This window comes from Octopus sinensis, linkage group LG10 (genome assembly GCF_006345805.1).
Source record: "Octopus sinensis linkage group LG10, ASM634580v1, whole genome shotgun sequence".
Lineage (NCBI taxonomy): Eukaryota > Metazoa > Mollusca > Cephalopoda > Octopoda > Octopodidae > Octopus > Octopus sinensis.
In genome coordinates, this window is record NC_043006.1 from 1,881,945 (window position 1) to 1,904,130 (window position 22,186).

At 41.3% G+C, this 22,186-nt stretch overlaps 1 protein-coding gene across 1 annotated transcript in view; it reads left to right on the top strand.

Annotated features, from left to right (window-relative positions):
* Positions 1-22,186, top strand: part of LOC115216675 (structural maintenance of chromosomes protein 6) — a 162,248-nt gene that overhangs the window by 134,498 nt on the left and 5,564 nt on the right. The window contains exons 25-26 of the mRNA XM_029786179.2: positions 5,118-5,270; positions 6,338-6,435. Of these exons, the coding sequence (XP_029642039.1) occupies positions 5,118-5,270; positions 6,338-6,435 (251 nt within the window). The remainder of the gene's footprint in view (positions 1-5,117; positions 5,271-6,337; positions 6,436-22,186) is intronic.

Consider the following 22,186-nt stretch of genomic DNA (forward strand, 5'->3'; position numbering starts at 1 on the left):
ACAAACACAGACATGAAGACACACACACACTCTCACACATATATGACAAGCTTCTTTCAGTTTCCATCTACCAAATCCACTCACAAGGCTTTGGTCAACTTGAGTTTGTAGTAGAAGAAGCCCAAAGTGCCACACAGTGAGACTGAACCCAGAACCATGTGGTTGGGAAGCAAATTTCTTACCACACAGCCACACCTGCACCTATGCAGAATAATAAGAATGCTTCACCCGTCCTATCAACAATAAACAAGGAGCCATAGATGCCACAATGGGATTTATAGAATGGCTGGGAAGAAGATAGATGATGGTCGGCTGGTAAGGAAGAGGGTCAGATGGTAAAGACGAGGTATAGGGAGTGATGGTATTGAGATATAAGGCGGCGAGCTGGCAGAGTGGTTAGCACGCCGGGCGAAATGCGAAGCTGTATTTCGTCTGCCGTTATGTTCTGAGTTCAAATTCCGCCAAGGTTGATTTTGCCTTTTATCCTTTCGGGGTCGATAAATTAAGTACCAGTTACGTACTAGGGTCGATGTAATCGACTTAATCCATTTGTCTGTCCTTGTTTGTCCCCTTCTATGTTTAGCCCCTTGTGGGCAGTAAAGAAATAGGTATTGAGATATGGAAAATGGTAGGATGGTGTAAGAAAGAGGTATGGGTGATGGTGGATGGTTTAAGATGTGTAGGCCGTGGCGGTAATGAGATATGGAAAATGGTATTGTCATAAGTAGAGGATGTATGATGTTAGTGGTGTGAAGGGTGGGTAGTAAGATGGTAGTGAGGTTTTTTAGGGTGGCGGTAGGGACACAGGGTGGTATGCAGGATGGTACGTGGGAGGTATAGAAGGTGATGGTGGAGGAGGGGGTCAGTAGATAGGACTATAGAGATAGAATGTTAAAGAGGGGCTGTGTGCAGTTACATGTCATCTGAATGGTTGAGACTTTTCTTGTGTATGATTTTGGTTCTGCTGTGCTCCCCACTGCAGTCAGATTGCATGGGTTCTATTATTAGACTTGAGTGTCTCCATAAGAAGGAGGAGGCGGGGAGGGTGGGAGGAGGAGGCAGAGAAGAAGAAAAAGAGGAACCAGCATTTTGGTCTTTTTTTTCTATCATGTGTGTGGAGTGTGGGTGGGGCCAGTAATAGGGACGGTGAAGGCGGGGAGGTTGTATGTGTGTGTGTGGGGGGGGGCGTGTTCTTGTCAGAAATTGGGGATAAAGGACTGAATTAGTGTTTTGTTGTCGATAGTTATTGTTGGATTATATCAAATGTTAACCATGAACTTTTGTCTTGCTGGGCAGGGTGGGGCTGGGCAGGGAGTGGGGGAAGGAGATGACAGTGACAGAATTTCAGATCTCACTTTTCCCTCCTCCTCCTCTCTCTCTCTCTCTCTCTCTCTCTCTCTATCTGTCTGTCAGTCTCTAATGTACCAACAATTTCCCTGAAGAATGAAAAAATTGTAACATTTTCGATTCCAAGTTGGAATGACTTCATTGACTCTTTTACTTGCTTCAGTCATTTGACTATGGCCATGCTGGAGCACCACCTTTTAGTCGAGCAAATCAACCCCAGGACTTATTCTTTGTAAGCCTAGTACTTATTCTATCGGTCTCTTTCGCTGAACCGCTAAGTTACAGAGACATAGACACACCAGCATCGGTTGTCAAGCGATGGTGGGAGGACAAACACAGACATATGACAGGCTTCTTTCTGCTTCCATCAACCAAATCCACTCACAAGGCTTTGGTCGGCCCGAGGCTATAGTAGAAGACACTTGCCCAAGGTGCCATGCAGTGGAACTGAACCCGGAACCATGTGGTTGGTAAGCAATCTACTTAACACACAGCCACTCCTACGCCTTGAAAGACATTGCAGCAACTTCTCATATCCTCCCTCCTAACAATAAGACATTGTGTTTAACTGAAAGAGAATGTGTGTGTGTTATGAATTACAACAAACAGTAAAAGGTTGTCATTATGGTACTCGGAGTTTCGAATGCCAGAGCAAAGAGCTGATACATTCTCGTTGGCTATCAATGGCCATTAATATGCTTTGTGTTATTTTGTCCGCCGCTGCGTTCTGAGTTCAAATTCCGCCGAGGTCGACTTTGCCTTTCATCCTTTCGGGGTCGATAAATTAAGTACCATTTTATTATATATCATCATCATCATCATTTTAATGTCTGCTTTCTATGCTAGCATGGGTTGGATGATTTGACTGAGGACTGGCAAACCAGATGGCTGCGCCAGGCTCCAATCTGATCTGGCAGAGTTTCTACAGCTGGATGCCCTTCCTAATGCCAACCACCCCAAGAGTGTAGTGGGTGCTTTTTGTGCCACCGACATGAGGGCCAGTCTGGGTGGTACTGGCAATGGCCACACTCAAATGGTGTTTTTTATGTGCTACCTACACAGGAGCCAGTCCAGCAGCACTGACAACGACCTCGCTCAAATAGTTTTTCACATGCCACCGGCACAAGTGCTAGTAAGGCGATGCTGGCAATGATCATGTTCGAATGGTGCTTTTTACATGCCACCAGCAGGGAAACCAGTCAGCTGCTCTGACAACGATCACACTCGGATGGTGCTCTTAACCCTCCACTAGCACGGATGCCAGTCATCCAATTTGCTTTTGATTTCACTTGCCTCAACAAGTCTTCGCAAGCAGAGTTTAGTGTCAATGAAGGAAAGGTATGCATAGGTGGGCTGGTTACACCCCTGGCATAGGCCATGTTTTATGATCTCATTTGGCTTGCCGGGTCTTCCCAGGCACAGCATATTTCCAAAGGTCTCGGTGACTAGTAATTGCCTCGGTGAGGCCTAATGTTCGAAGGTCGTGCTTCACCATCTCATCCCATTTCATATTAATATTTATATGTTTAGACATGTAGCTTAGTGGTTAGGGTGTTGAACTCGTGATCATGAGGTTGTGGATTCAATTCTTGAATCAGGCAACATGTTGTCTCCATGAGCAAAGCACTTCATTTCATGTTGCTCCAATTTATTCAATTGAAATGAATAGCAGCCAAGTGCTGGTGCATCCAGCCCTCTCCTTTTTTCCTCTCATTGTTCTACTTGGTCAAAAGGTAAAGATCAAGAGAGCGTCTGTGTGTCTCCTCATACCTACATAGGTAACTTAAACAGTTAACACTTGTCTTTCTAGCATTTGTCGCTTTTAACTCACTGTTCTATGTTGTCGGTGTGACTTAAGGATGGCTGTGGGTCTTTCCCCTTCAATTTACCATGCGTAACTCTTGTTGTGTAACTCTTATTTCTCTAACATTCAATCCCTCCTTTCATCTTTATGATCCTAGCTCTGTCTCTTTCACCCATCATCATCATCATCATTTAACATCTTGTCTCCATGCTGGCATGGGTTGGACAGTTTGGCATGGAGCTGTCTGTAGTGGCATGGTTTCTATGGCTGGATGTCCTTCCTAACGCCAACCACTTAAGAGTGCACTGGGTGCGTTTTACATGTCACCATCACAGATGCATTCACACAGCACCAGCTCAATGCATGTATATAATAAATCACTGAAGATCTGTATATACACCACACACTCTATCATCGCTCCTACTAAACTCCCTTGATTCTCCCTAGCCACTTGATATTGTCATTCATCATGCGTTTTTAATTAAAAAGCTACATAATTGTTTATACTGGGTTGATAAGTAAATTAAACTTCACACCTTATTCATTCACCTCTAAGCTCTTCCACTGCATCAAGTTAATAGCAATACTGACTTACCTGCACTGACTGGTGATGACTATAAATTCTCCCAGCCGTAACATTCCTATTTACAAATGAAGAAATCACGGTAAAGTAGGTCTTCTGTTTACATTTTCAAGATGAGTTATTTTTAGTGTTCTAACGAGGGATGGAAATATCTCTTCTTTGTGTGTTTTTCCTTCTTCGTCTTCTTCCTTCCTGACTGATTTAACTTCTCGTTGTCTGTACTTTTATTAAATATGCTGTGCTATGCCAGCAAACATCACAACCCTCTGCACTTATTTGGTATTTCTTTCATTGTTACTTTGGCAAGTACATCGGAGATTATGCTTTATTTGATGAGGTGAGAATAAGATCTGAACATGTTCCAAGTTGTCTGCAATATTTGCTGGACTAATATTGTTTTCTTTTATTTTCTTTACCCCCTCCCCCTCCATGCACGCATATTTTTTGTTAACCTTTTTAATGTCCCATGTATTAAATATGCTAAGACTAATTTACATTTTGTGATTGGTGTTTAATTTCTTCTGGTCATCATAAACCAAATTTATCAAACATTTGTATATGTGTTCAGGTCAGATTTGAACTCACAAGCCTTTACTTCATACAGGGTTCTGGTGCACAGCCATGGATCAATAGCCCAATTGGAACCTGCAATAGAATAAACATGTGGACACTGCCAACCTGAGCATGTGTCCAACATGTTCATGTCACATGGTAAACAGGAACAGCTGCTTAAAATGTTCAAGACAGATTTTTACTAAAATTGAACCAAAATGATGGAATGAAGGCTTGGCTGTGTGGTAAGAAGTTTGCTTCCCAACTACATGGTTTTGGGTTCAGTCCCACTGTGTAGCACCTTGGGCAAGTGTCTTCTAGTTTAGCCTGAGGCCAGCCAAAACATTGTGAGAGGATTTGGTAGATGGGAACTGAAAGAAGCCCATCATGTATGTGTATACATGTGTGTGTGTCAGTGTGTCCTTGCCTCGGCTTCACATGATAGTTGTAAATGAGTGTCACTGTCATACTAGCAGTGTCCTTTATTTCCAACCTCCCATAAAAACATGTCTAGACATGGGGAAATATTATCTTCCTTACAAACAGGTAAGGGTTGGCAACAGGAAGGGCATCTGGCTGCAGAAAATACACCTTAATAAATTCTGTGCAAGCCACATGAGCATCAAAAAGTATATACATTGAAATGATGATGATGACGACAACGATGACAATGGCAACATTCATCTTCGTAGTCCTCATCATCTGTGTAAACAAATAGTTTTGGTAGTAAACCTGTTCCTTCACTAAAGCTGAGGCCTCTACCTTCCCCCAAAATTCTTAAGGTGAAAACAATATCATGACTTTTTTTTTCTTTTATGATTCTTTATTTAGGTAAACCCGATGAATTCTGATGGAAAATCCTGTAAAGATGTGAAGTCATTGTCTGGTGGTGAACGCTCCTTCGCCACCGTTTGCTTCATCCTGGCCCTTTGGTGTGGTACTGAGTCACCTTTCCGCTGCCTTGATGAGTTTGATGTGTTCATGGTAAGTAATGTTTCCATACATTCTTTTAGTAACAATTGTGCACCACTGCTATCATTCCTCACCACCAAACTGTTAGATGGCCACACTTTCCATCAAGTTTGTTTGTTTGATTGGTCAAGTGTCCACTCGAAGCTTTTCTGTGGCCTTGAATCACTAAATTGGTTCTAGCCTAATTGCTTTTCAGTCTTTCTAACTTGTTATCGAATACTGCCACCATCTCTATTATATAGAAATGCTGCTTACAATATACACATATATATATAATAGTTCCCATACATCAGTCATTAATACATATCATTGCTATTATGCAAAAGTGTTGTAAGTCCAAAACGTTGCTTTTTCAGTAAATGAGTAAATAGTTTCCCCATTCCATTTCTTTTTATGTTAGCAACAGTTTCAGCTGAACAATAATACTTTGTTGGGTACATAAAATCATAACTCCATGCATGTATGATGTTTTCAGTCAGAAATACTTTTGCAAAACTATCATATGTAAAGGCTTACTACACTTTTGGAGAATACAAAACTGTTGTACTAGACTTTGATAGTTTTCATCTCTTGGCATCTGAAGCAGCTGGAGATGCAGTAGTTTGAGCAAAAGAATCGGCTATTGCAAGAAAAAGTAAATATTGAAAAAAATACATTTGGCCAAATTTGGACATACAACAGTTTAACATAATAGCAACGATATGTAACAAGGTATCACATATATGTTACAGTGAAAAGGAAAAATTTTGATTGTTTGACACAGGAAGCCAGTTTCCAAGTTTTCCATGTTTCACCTGTTGCCAATCATCATCATCATCATCATCATCGTTTAACGTCCGCTTTCCATGCTAGCATGGGTTGGACGGTTCAACTGGGGTCTGGGAAGCCCGAAGGCTGCACCAGGCCAGTCAGATCTGGCGGTGTTTCAGAACGAAGTAATATTCCCCAGACACACACACATGGCCAGAGTTATTTTCACAGGGGACTAGAAACAAGGAATACCACTTGTATGACAATAACACTATTTTCCTTTTTTACCTGATGGTAATTTTTTGCATTTTGTGTTTCGTTTCCTGCAGGATATGGTCAACCGTCGAATCTGTATGGACATGATGTTGCAGGTAGCGAAGGAGCAGAGAGCCCGCCAGTTTATATTTTTAACCCCTCAAGATATGAGGTCAGTGCTCATTCAGATGTCTCCCTTTGGGAGCTGTTGTTATTGTTTAACCCTTGCTCACTCTCACTGAACAGACCCATAATCAAAGGCATTCAAACCATGATCATTACCATTATTTTTCAAGTATAATATATGGAGGCCCATGTTATCCAACGTGTCCTTCTTCTTTTCAGATGATAAGGGAAATTTGGATGCTATTTCTAGGAGCTCAAGTAATCACATATACACATCCTCATTGGTGTATTTTTCTACCTTTAATTTAGGCTTTAGGCTATGGTCATGAGAATTAGTTCATAAATATCCTGTATTCTTGTAGCCAGGTTGACTACTGCCCAGGTGCAAATATTGGCAGTATAATTAAGATGTTAACATCACAACCACATCATTTCTCGATCAGTTCCATTGCACTGTACTTTGAGGAGGTGTCTTCAACTATAATCCCAGGCTGACCATTGTTTTGTGAAGGAATTTAGTAGAAGGAAACTGCAGGAAGCCCATCATATAAACATGTGTATGTGTATATGCTAGAAGAGATACCCAGCATTGCACAGGATTAAAATGGCATAGTTTTTTATTGTTTTACTTGTTTTGGTCATGTGACTGCAGCCATGCTGGAGCACTGCCTTTAGTTGAAGAAATCGACACCAGGATTTATTCTTTGTAAGCCTAGTACTTATTCTATCAGAGTGTTTTGCCAAACGGCTAAGTTATGGGGATGTAAACACAACAACATCGGTTGTCAAGCGATGGTGGGGGTAGAAACACAGACACACATGCACACACACACATCTATATATACATATATATATATATATAAATGGTAAATCCCAAAAAGCAACAACGCAAGGACGTGGTACATGTAAAGTATTAGAAGATGCTCAGGGAAGGAAAGAAAGGTTGTTTTACATTTTGAGCAGACGCTCTTCTTCAGAAACAGGAGACAGAGGAATGTCCAATAGAAAAGGAAGACAGGGGTAAAAAAATCACCAATGATTCACATGTTACATTTTGATATATATATCATCATCATCATCATCATCGTTTAACGTCCGTTCTCCATGCTAGCATGGGTTGGACGGTTCGACTGGAGATCTGAGAAGCCAGGAGGCTGCACCAGGCTCCAGTCTTATCTGGCAATGTTTCTACAGCTGGATGCCCTTCCTAATGCCAACCACTCCGTGAGTGTAGTGGGTGCCTTTTACGTGCCACCCGCACAGGTGCCAGGCGAGGCTGGTGCCTCAACAGGTCTTTGTGTCCAAGGGAGGAAAGGCATGCATAAGTGGGCTGGGCTCACTTGTCCTGCCTGGTCTTCTCACGTACAGCATATTTCCAAAGGTCTCGGTCGCTGGTCATTTCCTCAGTGAGGCCTAAAGTTCGAAGATCGTGCTTCACCACCTCATATATATATATATATATATATATATATATATATATATATATATATAATATATATATATATATGTGTGTGTGTATATATATATGTATGTGTATATATACATACATGTATAAGTATGTATATATGTATATACACACACGAGCAATGCAATATCTCACATTACAATAGAGATGTTATTGTTTCACTTTTGACATGTAATACTGAAATAGTGTAAGAGAAAAGAAACTGCTCTGGGCTCGGATTAGGCAAGAAGTTGAAAACATTTTTGGCCCATGACACTGCAAGGACCCTAAGTAAGGCATGTGTAAAATTTGAATGAAACCCGTTGGGTGGTTCTTGACTTTTAGTGATGCACTTATACAGATTGACAGACACATACACATTCTCAGTTTTATATATATAGATATTTACACGCACACACAAACACAGACGGAAGACCAAGAAAGAATCAGGAAGAGATGATGAAGAATTATTTCAAGATGTTTTATCTGATGAAGATGACTGAATACCATGTCAATTGGGAATGCTTTTTTGTTGCAGAAGACCCAACCTCCTGTATAAACCTGATGCAAGCACCCCTCCCATGGATTTTTTTTTGGTACATATTCCTCCAAAGTCACCTGCTGTCCAGTCTATACCTTCCCATCCCACCACCATCAATTCTTGTCGTCACCCGCTTTGCTACCATGTGGTTTTGGGTTCGGTCCAACTGTGCAGCACTTTTTGCAAGTGTCCTTTAGATGACCGATGCCTTGTGAATGTATGTATGTATGTATGTGTGTGTGTGTGTGTTTTTGTTTTCGTCGGCACCACCACTCGACAGCTGGTGTTGGTTTGTTTACATCCATGTACGCAAAAGGAACCAATAGAAATGAGTACAAAACATAAAAAAATACTGGAGTCAAACTGTTTGACTAAAACCCTTCAGGGCAGGGCCCACAGCATTACCACAAGTAACAGAAAAGGGGAACAGGCAGAGTTGTTAGAGGGTTGCAGTGAATGCACTACAGTATTTGTTTCGATAATTTGTGCCTGAGTTCAAATCTCTCCCAGGAGATCTTAGTTTTCATCCTTTCACAGTTGATAAAGGATGAGTTTAGGGAAACATGTATGTGTATATATGCTTATTTTTTACATCCTTTTTTTTTGTTCCAATGTATGGTTTAGATGTATATATTACTGAGGAATTGTTTTAAAGCCAGGTGCTCTTCATGTCACTAACCCTCAGCTGTTCTACAAGTTAAGGACGTCTCATTCCACATGTTTACAAAGGTGCAGAGCCAGCAAACGATTTGTTGACGGAGCAAGTGACACAAGAGTGTAACTGCTTGTAGCTCAGGGATTTTTCAAGGAAGTCCAGATATAAGTAAACTGCCTCAAATAAATACTTGTGCAAATCCAACCTGTGCCAATATAAGAAAATAACCATAAAGAATAAAAGAACAAATGGATGTAAAAGGAACTAGAAATCTGAATTTGTGAAGATTATTCAGCCTCAAAACATAACCTATAAAAAGTCTGCCTCTTGTAGTGAGTACTAATTTTGTCTAGTGCTTACTTGAATGGATGGTTCTATGTATGAGCATGTGTGTATGTATAAATGTATATTACATACCTTCATAATCATGGTTCACTACACAAACCTTCCTGTGTTATTGACAGAGATCTAGGCCATGAGCTTCAGTATATAACTAGTTCATTGCCCGATGTTATTTTTAATCTGAGTTAAAAACTCCTGTCATTTCAATATTTCCTTTCATCTACTGAAAGGTAACATGTGTTTGGGGGATGTTTTTTTGTTTTCGAAAGACCCACTTCCTCTATGTTATATGGAATCAGTTTATTGTGGAAGCTTTTATGTAGATACCTGAATTAGTAAATTACAGTAATGCCTTGATATACAAGTTAATTTATTCCCAGAGACTGCTAGTAAAGCAAAAATTTATAAAGTAGAGCAATAATTTTCCATAGTTGCAATGTTATAAATTGTAATTTGTTCCCAGAAAAATATTTTACCTGTAAAATTTATAATACTTGTAAATAAATAGCAATAAAACAACAGTAGAATGTAAAGAATATTTTATGTAAAGTAAAAAGAATGTTAAGATCATTTCATCATCATCATTGTTTAACGTCCGTTTTCCGTGCTAGCACGGGTTGGACGGTTTGACTGGGGTCTGGGAAGCCAGGAGGCTGCACCAGGCTCCAGTCTCATCTGGTAGTGTTTCTACAGCTGGATGCCCTTCCTGACGCCAACCACTCCGTGAGTGTAGGGGTGCTTTTTACGTGTCACCGGCACAGGTGCCAGGGGAGGCTGGCAGCAGCCACGATCAGTTGGTGCTTTTTACGTGCCACCGGCGGCAGCCACGATCAGTTGGTGCTTTTTACGTGCCACTGGCACAGAAGCCAGTCAGGGTGGCACTGGCATTGGCCACGTTCAGATGGTGCTTTTTACGTGCCACCGGCACAGGTATCACAACTACAATTTCCATTTGATATTACATATTACATCCTAAAGTTAGTGGTCACTGCTTTGCTGTTTTCTGTAAGTTTGGAATTCTGTAACTTAGGTTTTCATAATGTAGGAGATGCCTGTATATATATGTGTGTGTGTGTGTGTGTGTGTATCCAGTATATGCAACTGAAGCAGTATTTAATTAAAACAGTGACCTATGTATCATAAAAAATGTATATGCACCCTGTCGATATGCCAGTTGGTGCAATATTTGTCCTGAGACATCTCTTATGGACTTGCTGAGTTAAAAACAACAGATATCAGAGAGAGAAAGAAATGAAAATTCAATCCTGCAAAAGCACAGGATGCATTTCAGCCATTTTGGGCCCTTTCAGAATACTGTCTTTCATATAGGTAAAACTGAATATAACATTCACTGATGTTGCAAATGCCCCCCCCCCCTCCCCGATTTAAAATCCAGTATACACAGGTGAGGCGGTTTTTAATTGCAATAACACTTTATATCACCAACTTAATGTTTACACATTGTCAATAAGCCAGTTGCTGCAGTATTTTTTCCTGAGAAGACGTCTCTTATGCGCTTGCTGTGTTAAAAACGCAATAAATATCAGAGGGAGATGAAAATCCATTCCCTGCAGTGGCCAGCAACAGATTTAACCAACTTCCAGTGGTGAACGACTACAGTTGAGAATCTCAAACAAATCTCTTTAATGTTAGTTACAGTCCAACCCATGCTAGCATGGAAAGCAGACGCTAAACAATGATATCTTAAGGGTGGAAAAGGATGTAAGCCACCACAACCACATTATTTCTGTGACTAGCACCAACTCTAGATATCTTTCTTTATTACCTACAAGGGGCTAAACACAGAAGGGACAAACAAGGACAGACAAATGGATTAAGTCGATTACATCGTAACTGGTACTTAATTTATCGACCCCGAAAGGATGAAAGGCAAAGTTGACCTCGGCGGAATTTGAACTCAGAACGTAACGGCAGACGAAATACAGCTATGCATTTTGCCCGGCGTGCTAACGGTTTTGCCAGCTCAATGCCTTCCACCAACTCTAGATATTGTGTCTATGGAACTCAAATTGGTAAATGAACACCATCACCATCATCATCATCATCACCATCATTTAATCTGACGACTAGAAGTAAAAGCAGGTTCACATTGTTTTTATTCCATAGTTTTTTGTTTGTTGTTCTCTCCTTCCTCTCTTTCTCTAACCCTCTCATTCTCTCTCTCTCTCTCTCTCTCACCCCCTTGCTTCTTTGATTACTGCTCTTTTATACAACATTCTCCTCTCACCGCTGCATCCTCACCCTCCACCTTTTATTATTGATCCTCCATTAAACCAACAAGGTAACCTCTACAGGGTCACGCAATCTACCAGAAATAGCAGCCAAATCCTCCTCAAATCACAGCTAAAAGTGCACATTAGATAATGTAGTCTTAGGCACACTGTCGTGACTGGAGTGCCTTTAGCTACTGATCTACTTGATGAAGGCTGGCCTGGGGCTAAACAACAAGGACTGCCAAATTGGAGCGAGGAGCTGAACGCTTTCTTCTCTGTTTTAATTTGTCCTTACGATGGTCAGATGATGATGATGATGATGATGCTATGAACTGCATAAGAAATGCAGGTGTAAACCAGGTACATGCTTAAATATTTATAACCTGATGTTATGCTCAAACCCCTGCTTCCTCCTCCTCCTCCTCCATCCCCACAGGTTTGTTCATCTTCCAGTCCATCAGTATCACAACCCTCCCCCCCACAGCCTCTCCCCCCATCACCACTACTGTTACTACTGCAGCCACCACCACCACCAACATCTTCACACTGAGCCACTGCATGAGCCTCTGGGTGGTCACTCATTCTGCTAGAAATAGAAGCCAAATCTCCTCCAATCTCGCGCTACTGTGTTGGAAAAAAAGAAACAAGTTAGGTAATGTGGTCATGGCTGGATTGCCTTTGATTCATAAGTAGGTCTGCTTAATCACTGCCAACCCAAGACAGCAATCTTGTCTCACCTCCGCAAGAAAATGTCAGCACATGCTCCTGCACAGATGGTATCATCTACCTGGTTTACAGGTGAGCAATTCTAGGGCATGTTGGTGACTCACCCAAACAACTAAGTGCAGTCCATGGCTGCAGATGAGCCTCCCCCCCCCACTGTAGTGCACATTATGGCATGCAGTGTTTAGTTGCATATGGTGCAGTATTGCAGTTTTGACTTGTACTTTCTCTGTTCTCCATTTCTGTGTCTGGAGATTTTGGTGTTGCTGCTTGGATGCACTTCAACTTGCTCTTCTTTTTCTCCATCTTCTCTACCTTCTCCTTCTTCTTTTCCTCCTCCTCCTCCTCCTTCCTCTTCTTCTTCACCTTCACCTTTCTCTTCCACCTTATTCTTCACCTCCTTTCTTCCTCTTCTTCCCCTCTTCCTCTTCTTTCTTATCTACCTTATTCTTCACCTTTTTCTTCTTCTTTTAACCTTTATATTCATCACAGTTATTAGACTGTGGCCATGCTGGGGCACCACCTTGAAGGATTTTGTCAAACAAATTGACCTAGTGCTTTATTCTGAGTCTGGTATTTATTCTAGCAGTCTCTTTTATTGAACCACTAAGTTACAAGGATATAAACAAACCATCGCCAGTTGTCAAGCAGTGGGGGCAACACACACACACACACACACACACACATGCACACAGATATATATATATATATATACATATATTGGCGGCGAGCTGGCAGAAACGTTAGCACACCGGGCGAAATGCTTAGCAGTATTGTGTCTGTCGTTGCGTTCTGAGTTCAAATTCCGCCGAGGTCGACTTTGCCTTTCATCCTTTCGGGGTCGATTAAATAAGTACCAGTTACGCACTGGGGTTGATGTAATCGACTTAATCCGTTTGTCTGTCCTTGTTTGTCCCCTCTATGTTTAGCCCCCTGTGAGCAATAAAGAAACAGATATATATATACATATGCATACAATGAACTTCCACCATTTCCATCAACTAAATTTACTCTCAGAGCATTGGATAGGACGGCGCTATAGAAAACACTCGTCCAAGGTGCCACGCAGTGGGATGCAATTTGAAACCACATAACTGCAAAGTGGTATGATTTGAAAAAAAAAGATTTAGCTATCATTTCTAGCAGGTCATAGCTCCCTTGTTGGCACAAAAGGAAATGGTTTATTGAGTAGGTGCCTCTTTTAAATCTGTTTGTTTTTGGAACCAGGCTTTTGGAGTGGGCGGAGCAGGGTGGTGGGTAGGGTTCGGGGTGGGCGGTGCAGCTGCATCTGGTGAGTAGTGGAAGGATGTGGATGTGATGCCAGCTGTGTACGAAGCTGGGTTTATGTTTTGTAGGGGATGGAGGGTGGAAGGCCATTGGTGGTGGTGGTGGGGGTTAGGACCAGCGGTGGTGGTTGTGGGGATGAGAGGTGAGTCGTACTTTCAGTGATGGTAAAGGGCTGGTGATGGTGGTACTGCTGATTGCGGTGGTGGTGGTGGTGGTGGTGGTAAGATGAAGAGACAGTTGTGGTGGTGTTGAGTGTGGTGCAGGTTCTAGTGGTAGAAAGGTGTTTTCCAGCAGTGATAGGGATGGAAGAATTTATAAACAGAAAATGACGTCAAATAGTAGAAATGATGATGATGATGATGATTGAATTTACATACAAAGTTGAGGGCAATTGTAGTTAAGCTATTGTATGGGTATTATGCGCATATATGTGGGGCATGTGTGCTCCCATGCACTAAGGTAATGTATGCCAGAGAGCTCAGCTGCATTGGTACAGAGACATGCAGTGTGAATGGAGGATGCATGCCATGTTAAAAAAAGTGTTGGGAGTTGATATTAGATGGTGTCTCTGGCCAAGGGTAACCAAGGAAGACGTGGAATGAAATAGTGAGATTAGATATCCAAGTACTGGGCTTCACAGATGAGATGGTGCAAGTCTTAGAGGAATGGAACAGTCTTGTATTGTAGATCCATCCACCTTGTGCTACAGTGGAGATAAGGACAGTCAACTTTGCCTTTCATCCTTTTGGGGACGATAAATTAAGTACCAGTGAAGCACAGGGGTCGATGTGATGGACTAGGCCCCTCCCCTAAAATTTCAGGATTATTATTATTATTATTATATAAGTTGGCAAACTGGCAGAATCGTATCACAGCAGGCGAAATGCTTAGCAGTATTTCGTCTGTCCTTATGCTCTGAGTTCAAATTCCACCGCAGTCAACTTTGCCTTTCATCCTTTCAGGGTCAATAAATTACATACCAGTGAAACATTGGGGTCAGTGTAATCAACTATTGCCTCCCTACAAATTCCAGGCCTTGTGCCTTTAGTAGAAAAGATTATTATTGTAATGGCCTGGTGGTTAGGGTGTTGCACTCATGATTGTGAGATTGTGGTTTCAATTCCTAGACCAAGGAATTTTATCAGTGTCGATAAAATAAGTACCAGTTGAGTACTGGGGTTAATGTAATCAACTTACCCAACTCCCCTGAAGTTTCTGGCTTTGTGCCAACATTTGAAACCGATTTAGTGGCATTTCCTCTGTCTTTACTTTCTGAGTTCAAATTCTGCTGAGGTTGACTTTAAGGTCAATAAAATAAGTACTAGGTAAACACTTGGGGTCAATGCATTCGACATATCTCTCACCTGAAATTTCTGGTGTTGTTTCAAAATTTGAAACGATTATTATTATTATTATTGTGGTGAACTCAAAGAATCTTTAGCACATCGGGCAAAATGGCTAGCTGAATGTTGTCTGTCTCTATGTTCTGAGTTCAAATGTCACCAAGATCAACTTTGCCTTTCATCCTTTAGGAGTTGATGAAATAAGTACCAGTTGAGTACTGGGGTCAAGGAAATAAGTACCAGTTGAACGCTAGAGTCAATGTAACCGACTTCCCCTTCCCTTTGAGATTGCTGGCTTTGTGTCAGAATTAAAAGGAATTATTATCATTATTCACCTTTGCCAATTCAACATAAATATCCTCTAATCAATTTCTCAATAATTTAATGTATGGTTTTAATTAGGCCGATAACTCAGTCTTGGACCATTTTCATTTAGAACAGCAAACCTTATGAGATTCGACCAAGCCACTTCATGCCAAAACTTCTTCTGGCCTACTTCTACTTTATATATATCCACAACTACTACTTCTCAACATTTCTTCCACCTCTTCCTTGCAGTGTTATTATTTTCTTCTTGCTTTCTTTCTTTCTTTATTTATTTATATATATTTTACCACATAAACTGGTTTAGTGGAGTACACTCATTTAGTTTGTCTTGTACTCTCAGCTCAGTGAATGGTTTTTCATCACCTTAACAACATGTGCTGTGTGTTTGTCATGGAATTATTTTCATACAAAAGCACAAAAGGGCTTTCCTTTTTTTTTCTCTTTTTTTTTCACTAGATATAGACAACCATACTATGCTTGATTGAGTTCTTAGAATATAAAATAAAGAACCAAATCAAATACTTGAAGGTATTTTTGTCAAACGCTTGACTGTTTCTGTTGATTCATCATACTTAATTCGTAAGTATATGAGGCTTAGAACACCATTAAAAGGAAAATATTTATAAATAAAGGTCGGGGGTGGAAAGAGAGAAAAAGTGAGAGAAGTTAGATAAGCAAATGGTGGAATTTTTATCTTTTGATATCTCAAAATACTTGGTCTGATCAATAAGTATCCAGACTGTTGCCATAGTGACGAAGCTAAAGCAGGCAGAGTAAAGCCGCGTGGCACAGTTTGACCTTGAACTCTACAGCGCATGCACACTAACCTTTAACGTTCTAGCTTGCTTCTGCTGTTTACAGCAGTGCTTGGAAGGAACGTGTGTAGTGTGTGATCATCGCATTGACCGTGACTGAGAAAGTTGAGCAGAGAATTTGCATCAAATTTTGCCAAAAGCTTGGCAGAAACCTACACGAAGTTGCAAAAAGTGTACGGAGAGGAGTGTATGACCGAAAAAATATCAAACGTTCTGGGAGACCCAAAACCAGCAGAACTGAGAAAAAACATTGCAGATGTGTGTGTAGCTGTGAGGGGAAATCGTCAGATCACCGTCCGTGATTTATCAGAGGATTTTATGTACAGATTAGTTATGGTTCAGTTCAATCCATTATCACTGAAGATTTGGGTATGAGATGTGTATCTGCCAAGTTTGTGCCAAAACTGCTTTCATCTGACCAAAAAGACCCTCGGGTTTCAGTTGCACAAGATCTCCTTGATTGTGTTGGGAATGATGGAAACTTTTTGAAAACAGTCTTAACAAGTGATGACTCATGGGTCTGTGGCTACGACCCAGAAACAAAGGCTCGGTCTTCACAATGGAAGACCCCAATATCTCCAAGATCGAAGAAAGCACAAATGAATCAAAGCAATGTGACCATTTTCTTCGACTACAAGGGGATTTTTCATCATGCTCCACCTGGTCAGACAGAAAACGAGTACTACCGTGACGTTTTCTGGTGTTTGTGAGATGCTATTTGTTGGAAAAGGCCACAATTGCATGTGTCTGGTGAGTGGCAGTTGCACCATGACAACGCACCTGCCAATTCAGCGCAGCTTGTGCACCAGTTTTTGACTAGGCACAGCATTCCCCAGTTCCGACAGTTTCCGTATTCCCCAGATCTCATCCTTTGCAACTTTTTCCTCTTTCCAAAAATCAAATCCCGCTTGAAAGTAAGATTTCAGGACGTTGGGGAAATCAAAGGGAATGCAATGAGGCAGCTGCTGATTATCCCAGAAAACGAGTTCCAGGAATGCTTCCATCAATGGAAACAGCGCTGGATTGTGTGACTTCCAAAGAGGACTACTTCGAAGGAGATTAAATGCCAAATTGGTACGTGTCGTAGTTTTGTTTCTATAGCACTAGTCCAGATACTTATTGATCAGACCCCATACAAGTCATCAAGGGAGCCTCTATCTGGTTGTTTGACCTGCTGGAAATAATAGCAAATCAGAAATGAGTTATTGGGACGACATGCAATATATCTTACTTAATGTAGGCGTTCTATCAAAAGCTGCAAATCTGCAGTGTTTGTCTTGAGAAACTTTCTTGAATCAATGTATATGGTACTTTATCAAATTTAAAACAAATGAGTGATTTCATTTCGTAAGTGCCCATGCAATACCACATAAAGGCACCTGTGCTGCGTCACATAAAAGGGACCATGCAGTACCACGTAAAAGCACCCAGCAAGTAAAGTGGTTGGCATTAGGAAGGGCATCCAGCTGTAGAAACCCTTGCCAACTCAGACTGGAGTCTGGTGCAGCCTTCCAGCTTACCACCTCTGGTCAAACCATCCAACCCATGCCAGCATGGACAACAGACATTAAATGATGATGATGAAATACCAGCTCTGAGATCACTGTCATTCTGTCAACTCATGAAGAAAGACAGCAACCATAAATGGGCTGACGTCTACCAGCCATTGATAGAAGCTCAATCACATTTGATAGACACTCCCTAAATCTAGATTTAGGGTTTTGACACTGAAGATATCCACAATCCTGTCAGTAGTTCTAATTTCTTAAAACATTAACAATTATTGTTTTATCGTCACTCTTTGTGGACGACACTACCAACCCAGGGTATCAACAGAAATATTACGGCCAAAGCAACCTTCTCATACGGCGGTTCACTTAGATATATTGCAGGACCTCAGACCGTGTATTCAAAATGTCTCACCAAGTCAAAATCATTAGATCCCCATTAACTCTTTTGCATTTAATCTGGCCATATTCTACCTGTGTTATGTTAAAACTGACGAGATCCAACCTCTCACACCTACCCTACAATGTCATTCTAGAAATACATGAACACACCATTGAAGTCTTGATGCAACAAGATAATGCACGATTAATTGAAAGCAATGTGAATGTGTAAGCAATACATTTGACAAAGAAATATGAAAGCTGAAGGGTTAAGCAATGCACCTGTGCTTCATAATGTTATGCATGAAATCAAAACTAAAAGACAACATCCTGTTTTTGCCCATACAAGATGTGTGCTTGAACATGAAACTGTTGCTAAACAAGAGTTGAAATACTTGATGCAGTTTGACATCTGTGCTTCACATGGTATCTCAGAAAATCCTAGATTAAAGTTATGGACCACATGGGAATTGCTGAGCATTAAACAGCATCATTTTACCTGACAGATTCCCACTGTTGCTTGTACAAGAATTTGCAACTTAATTGTATTGAAAAATATTTTTTAATTAGTCTTATACATAGGCACAGGAGCAGCTGTGTGGTAAGTAGCTTGCTTACCAACCACATGGTTCTGGGTTCAGTCCCACTGTGTGGCACCTTGGGCAAGTGTCTTCTACTATAGCTTCGGGCCAACCAAAGCCTTGTGAGTGGATTTGGTAGATAGAAACTGAAACAAGCCCGTCGTATATATGTATATATATATATATATATATATATATACATATATATATATATATATACATATATATATATATATATGTGTGTGTGTGTGTGTGTGTTTGTCCCCCAACATTGCTTGACAACCAATGCTGGTGTGTTTACGTCCCTGTAACTTAGCAGTTCAGTAAAAGAGACCAATAGAATAAGTACTATTCTTATAAAGAATAAGTCCTGGGGTTGATTTGCTTGACTAAAGGCGGTGGTCCAGCATGGCCGCAGTCAAATGACTGAGACAAGTAAAAGAGTAAAAGAGTATGCCTATCACCAGATTCCAGTTGATTCCTTTGATACTAACAAGACTACAATCACGGTGCCATTCGGCCTGATGAGTCATCAGCTGACAAGTCAAAAACCTGGATTCTGTATTTGTTTTCATCGATGACATTTGTATAGTCAGCACCAACCGCAACAAAAACACAAGCATCACCCGAGACAGTGCCTCGAAAGATTAGCATTACAATCAACTCCAACAACTTTGAATTTGAAGTTGCACGAAATTTCTTTAAACATGCAACAACCACAGAATGAATGAAACAGCTTAAAAATCAAGTTTATGCAATCAAAGAATTCCCACTTGCTGCACAAAATACCAACTCCATGAGTTCTTAGGAATCATCAACTTCTATTTGTCATTTGTTGAAGTATTGTTTCACGGCTAGATTCTCTTCCTGTCATTGACCTTTACCTATTTTCCAGTCGAAGAATTTCTTATCTCTCATATCTTCAAAAGAACAAAGGGCAATTTCGTTGCCAGGGAATGTCAACGTAACATCATTAGCTGCAGCTCAATGCTTTTCATGCCAAGCAAGGAACATAAAGCAGAGTGGAAGCTGATATTAATCAAATGAGTTGCTTGTGGTGGACACAGAAAATGTAACATGTCAAAGAAGGCAATGTTGCTTCTATGCCATCAAATCTGCAACTAATTTGAAACTGTCGCTTCTCTGTTGTCGTGAGTTCCTGCAGCTAAGGCTGATCACTGCCATTTTATTTGTTAGTTAGTTAGTTAGTTAATTTGGCTCAAAAGCAAATAGCAAGGCCATGTAGGGGGACATGGAGTTAAGTACAGAGTGGTGTTCGTGTAAAGAGTTCAGGCCACTTGAGGTCAAGGGAGGCTTTGAACAAAGTGGTCATCGGCATCTTCACCATCTCATCTGGCAGCTTATTCCACGGATCCGCAACCCGGACGGAGAAAGCTCCTCTCCTTCGATTGAGATGAAATCGTCGCAGGTAGAGCTTTTCGGAATGGCCCCGCAGCCAACGCTCTGGAGCAGGAGTGAAGAACAGCTCTTTCGAGAGGTTACACTTTCCGCTTATGATGCTGTGGGCGAGAATGAGATCACCACGGTGGCGGCGTTTTTCTAGAGAATAAAGGTCGAGCGTACTCAGCCTTTCTTCATAGGACAAATTTTTGAGACCATGAACCATGTGGGTAGCCAGCTTCTGGACTCTTTCGAGATGCTGTATGTCTTTGAGGATATAAGAAGAGGCTTGAATCCCATACTCCAATATGGGTCTCACCAGCGTGACATAGAGTGGTAGGAATATGGCTGCTGTGAGCATTCCGAATGACCATCGAATCAAGAACAGAATTCCGCGTGCTTTGTTGGCAGCATGGACGCACTGGGCCGAAAGCGAAAAGGAGGAATCCACCAAGATACCCAGGTCCTTTATGCCTCCAGCTCTGATTGGCTGGAATCTTCCATGGCACAACTGAACCACACCACACCACAGCAACAAAACAGATCTTTCCCTGTCTTGCTACAAAACAGATCTTTCTCTGTCTTGCTTGAAGAACGCCTTTTGCAAAAGCATTGATAGATCAAAAACCACTCCTTCATACAATCATTGTTGCCTCTATGTCATCACCCAAGATCGGTCAATCGACAAAGTGGCCCACACCCGTGAATTTACGTCAGATGTGTGATGTCTCAGTTCTGTTGCTGCTTCCTTCTTGATGTTGGCTCAGTCGCTAATGGTTCATTTTGAGGCAATGCCGCAAACTCAGAGTGACATTGCTGTTCATCTCAGCTACTTGGCATCACACATTGCCATTCTCTGGTGCCAACATGGAAAATGAATGTTAAATGGTAACAATGGTGATGACTCTGAAATCTGTGTTACACAAGACTGACTGGCTGTCATTTAGGGTCAATTACGAAAAACAAAGAACATGACAAACACGAGTATACCTTAGCTGCCAACATGCTAAATTATCCCACCATTCACTACCACCACTTCATGTAGTAATTTCACTCCACCAACAGTTTATTTACGACATATTGCCCCTGGGTGAAGAGGAATGGAACCTGGTGCAACTCTCCTCCTTGCCAGCTCCAGTCAAACCGTCCAACCCTTGCCATCATGGAGAATGGACATTAAAAGATGATGAGGATGATGATGCCGCTGACATTCATATTGATGTTGGCCCGTTTCCTCCTTCAAAAAGATATTATTATTCATTTGCAGCAAGCGACAGACTCACAGGGTTGGCCAAAAGCTATTTTCTGTGTCCAATATGACTGAAGGAAAAAGCAATCAGCTGGCAGAATTGTTAGTAGACTGGACAAAATGCTTAGTGACATTTCGTCCATCTTTATGTTCTGAGCTCAAATTCTGTCGAGGTCAACCACCTTCCACGCTGGCATGGGTTGGACAGTTTGACAGGAGCTGGCCAGGTAGAAGACTACACCAGGCTACTGTGTCTGGTTTTTACCACTGGATGCCCTTCCTAACACCAACCACCCTGAAAAGTGAACTGAGTGCTTTTTACGTACCACTAGGGTTGATAAAATAAGTACCAGTTGAATACTGGGGATTGATGTAATTGACTTATTCCCCCTCCTCTTGTGTCAAAATTTGAAACCCTCATTAGTTATGAGACATTTCCCTCAGCTTTTCTCACCAATTGGATTTCTCCTTTGGGAGGTACATCGACTTTTAAACAACAAATTGTTGTGCTCAAATTTGAATTTACATTTACACAATGACCAGCTGCACATTTAAGCCTTAAACACACCACCACCACCACCACCACCACTTGCCTACCATCTGCTGCATTGGGATATACCAAGCATTTTCACTTCTAGCTCAAAGCTTCTCTCAAGGCCTGCCAGAACCTGACAAAGTGAACTGTCTCTGTGCTCCTAGTTCTGCTACGTCTTTGTTCAAATTTGTGTGTGTGTGTGTGTGTGTGTGTGTGTGTGCACTTGAGAGAGGAAGAAGACCAAAGAGATATGAAAAAAGATGGGATAAGATCTCAGGGTATTGAACCTTATAGAGCAGCTGACAGAGGAACCTGAGAACATAACACATGGCCATTGTATATGGTAGACACCTGAGTCTGCCTTTCTTTCCCCAAACCGTATGTGGCTTACAATAGTAATCAGTTGATAAAGATATCAGAAATTGGGTTAG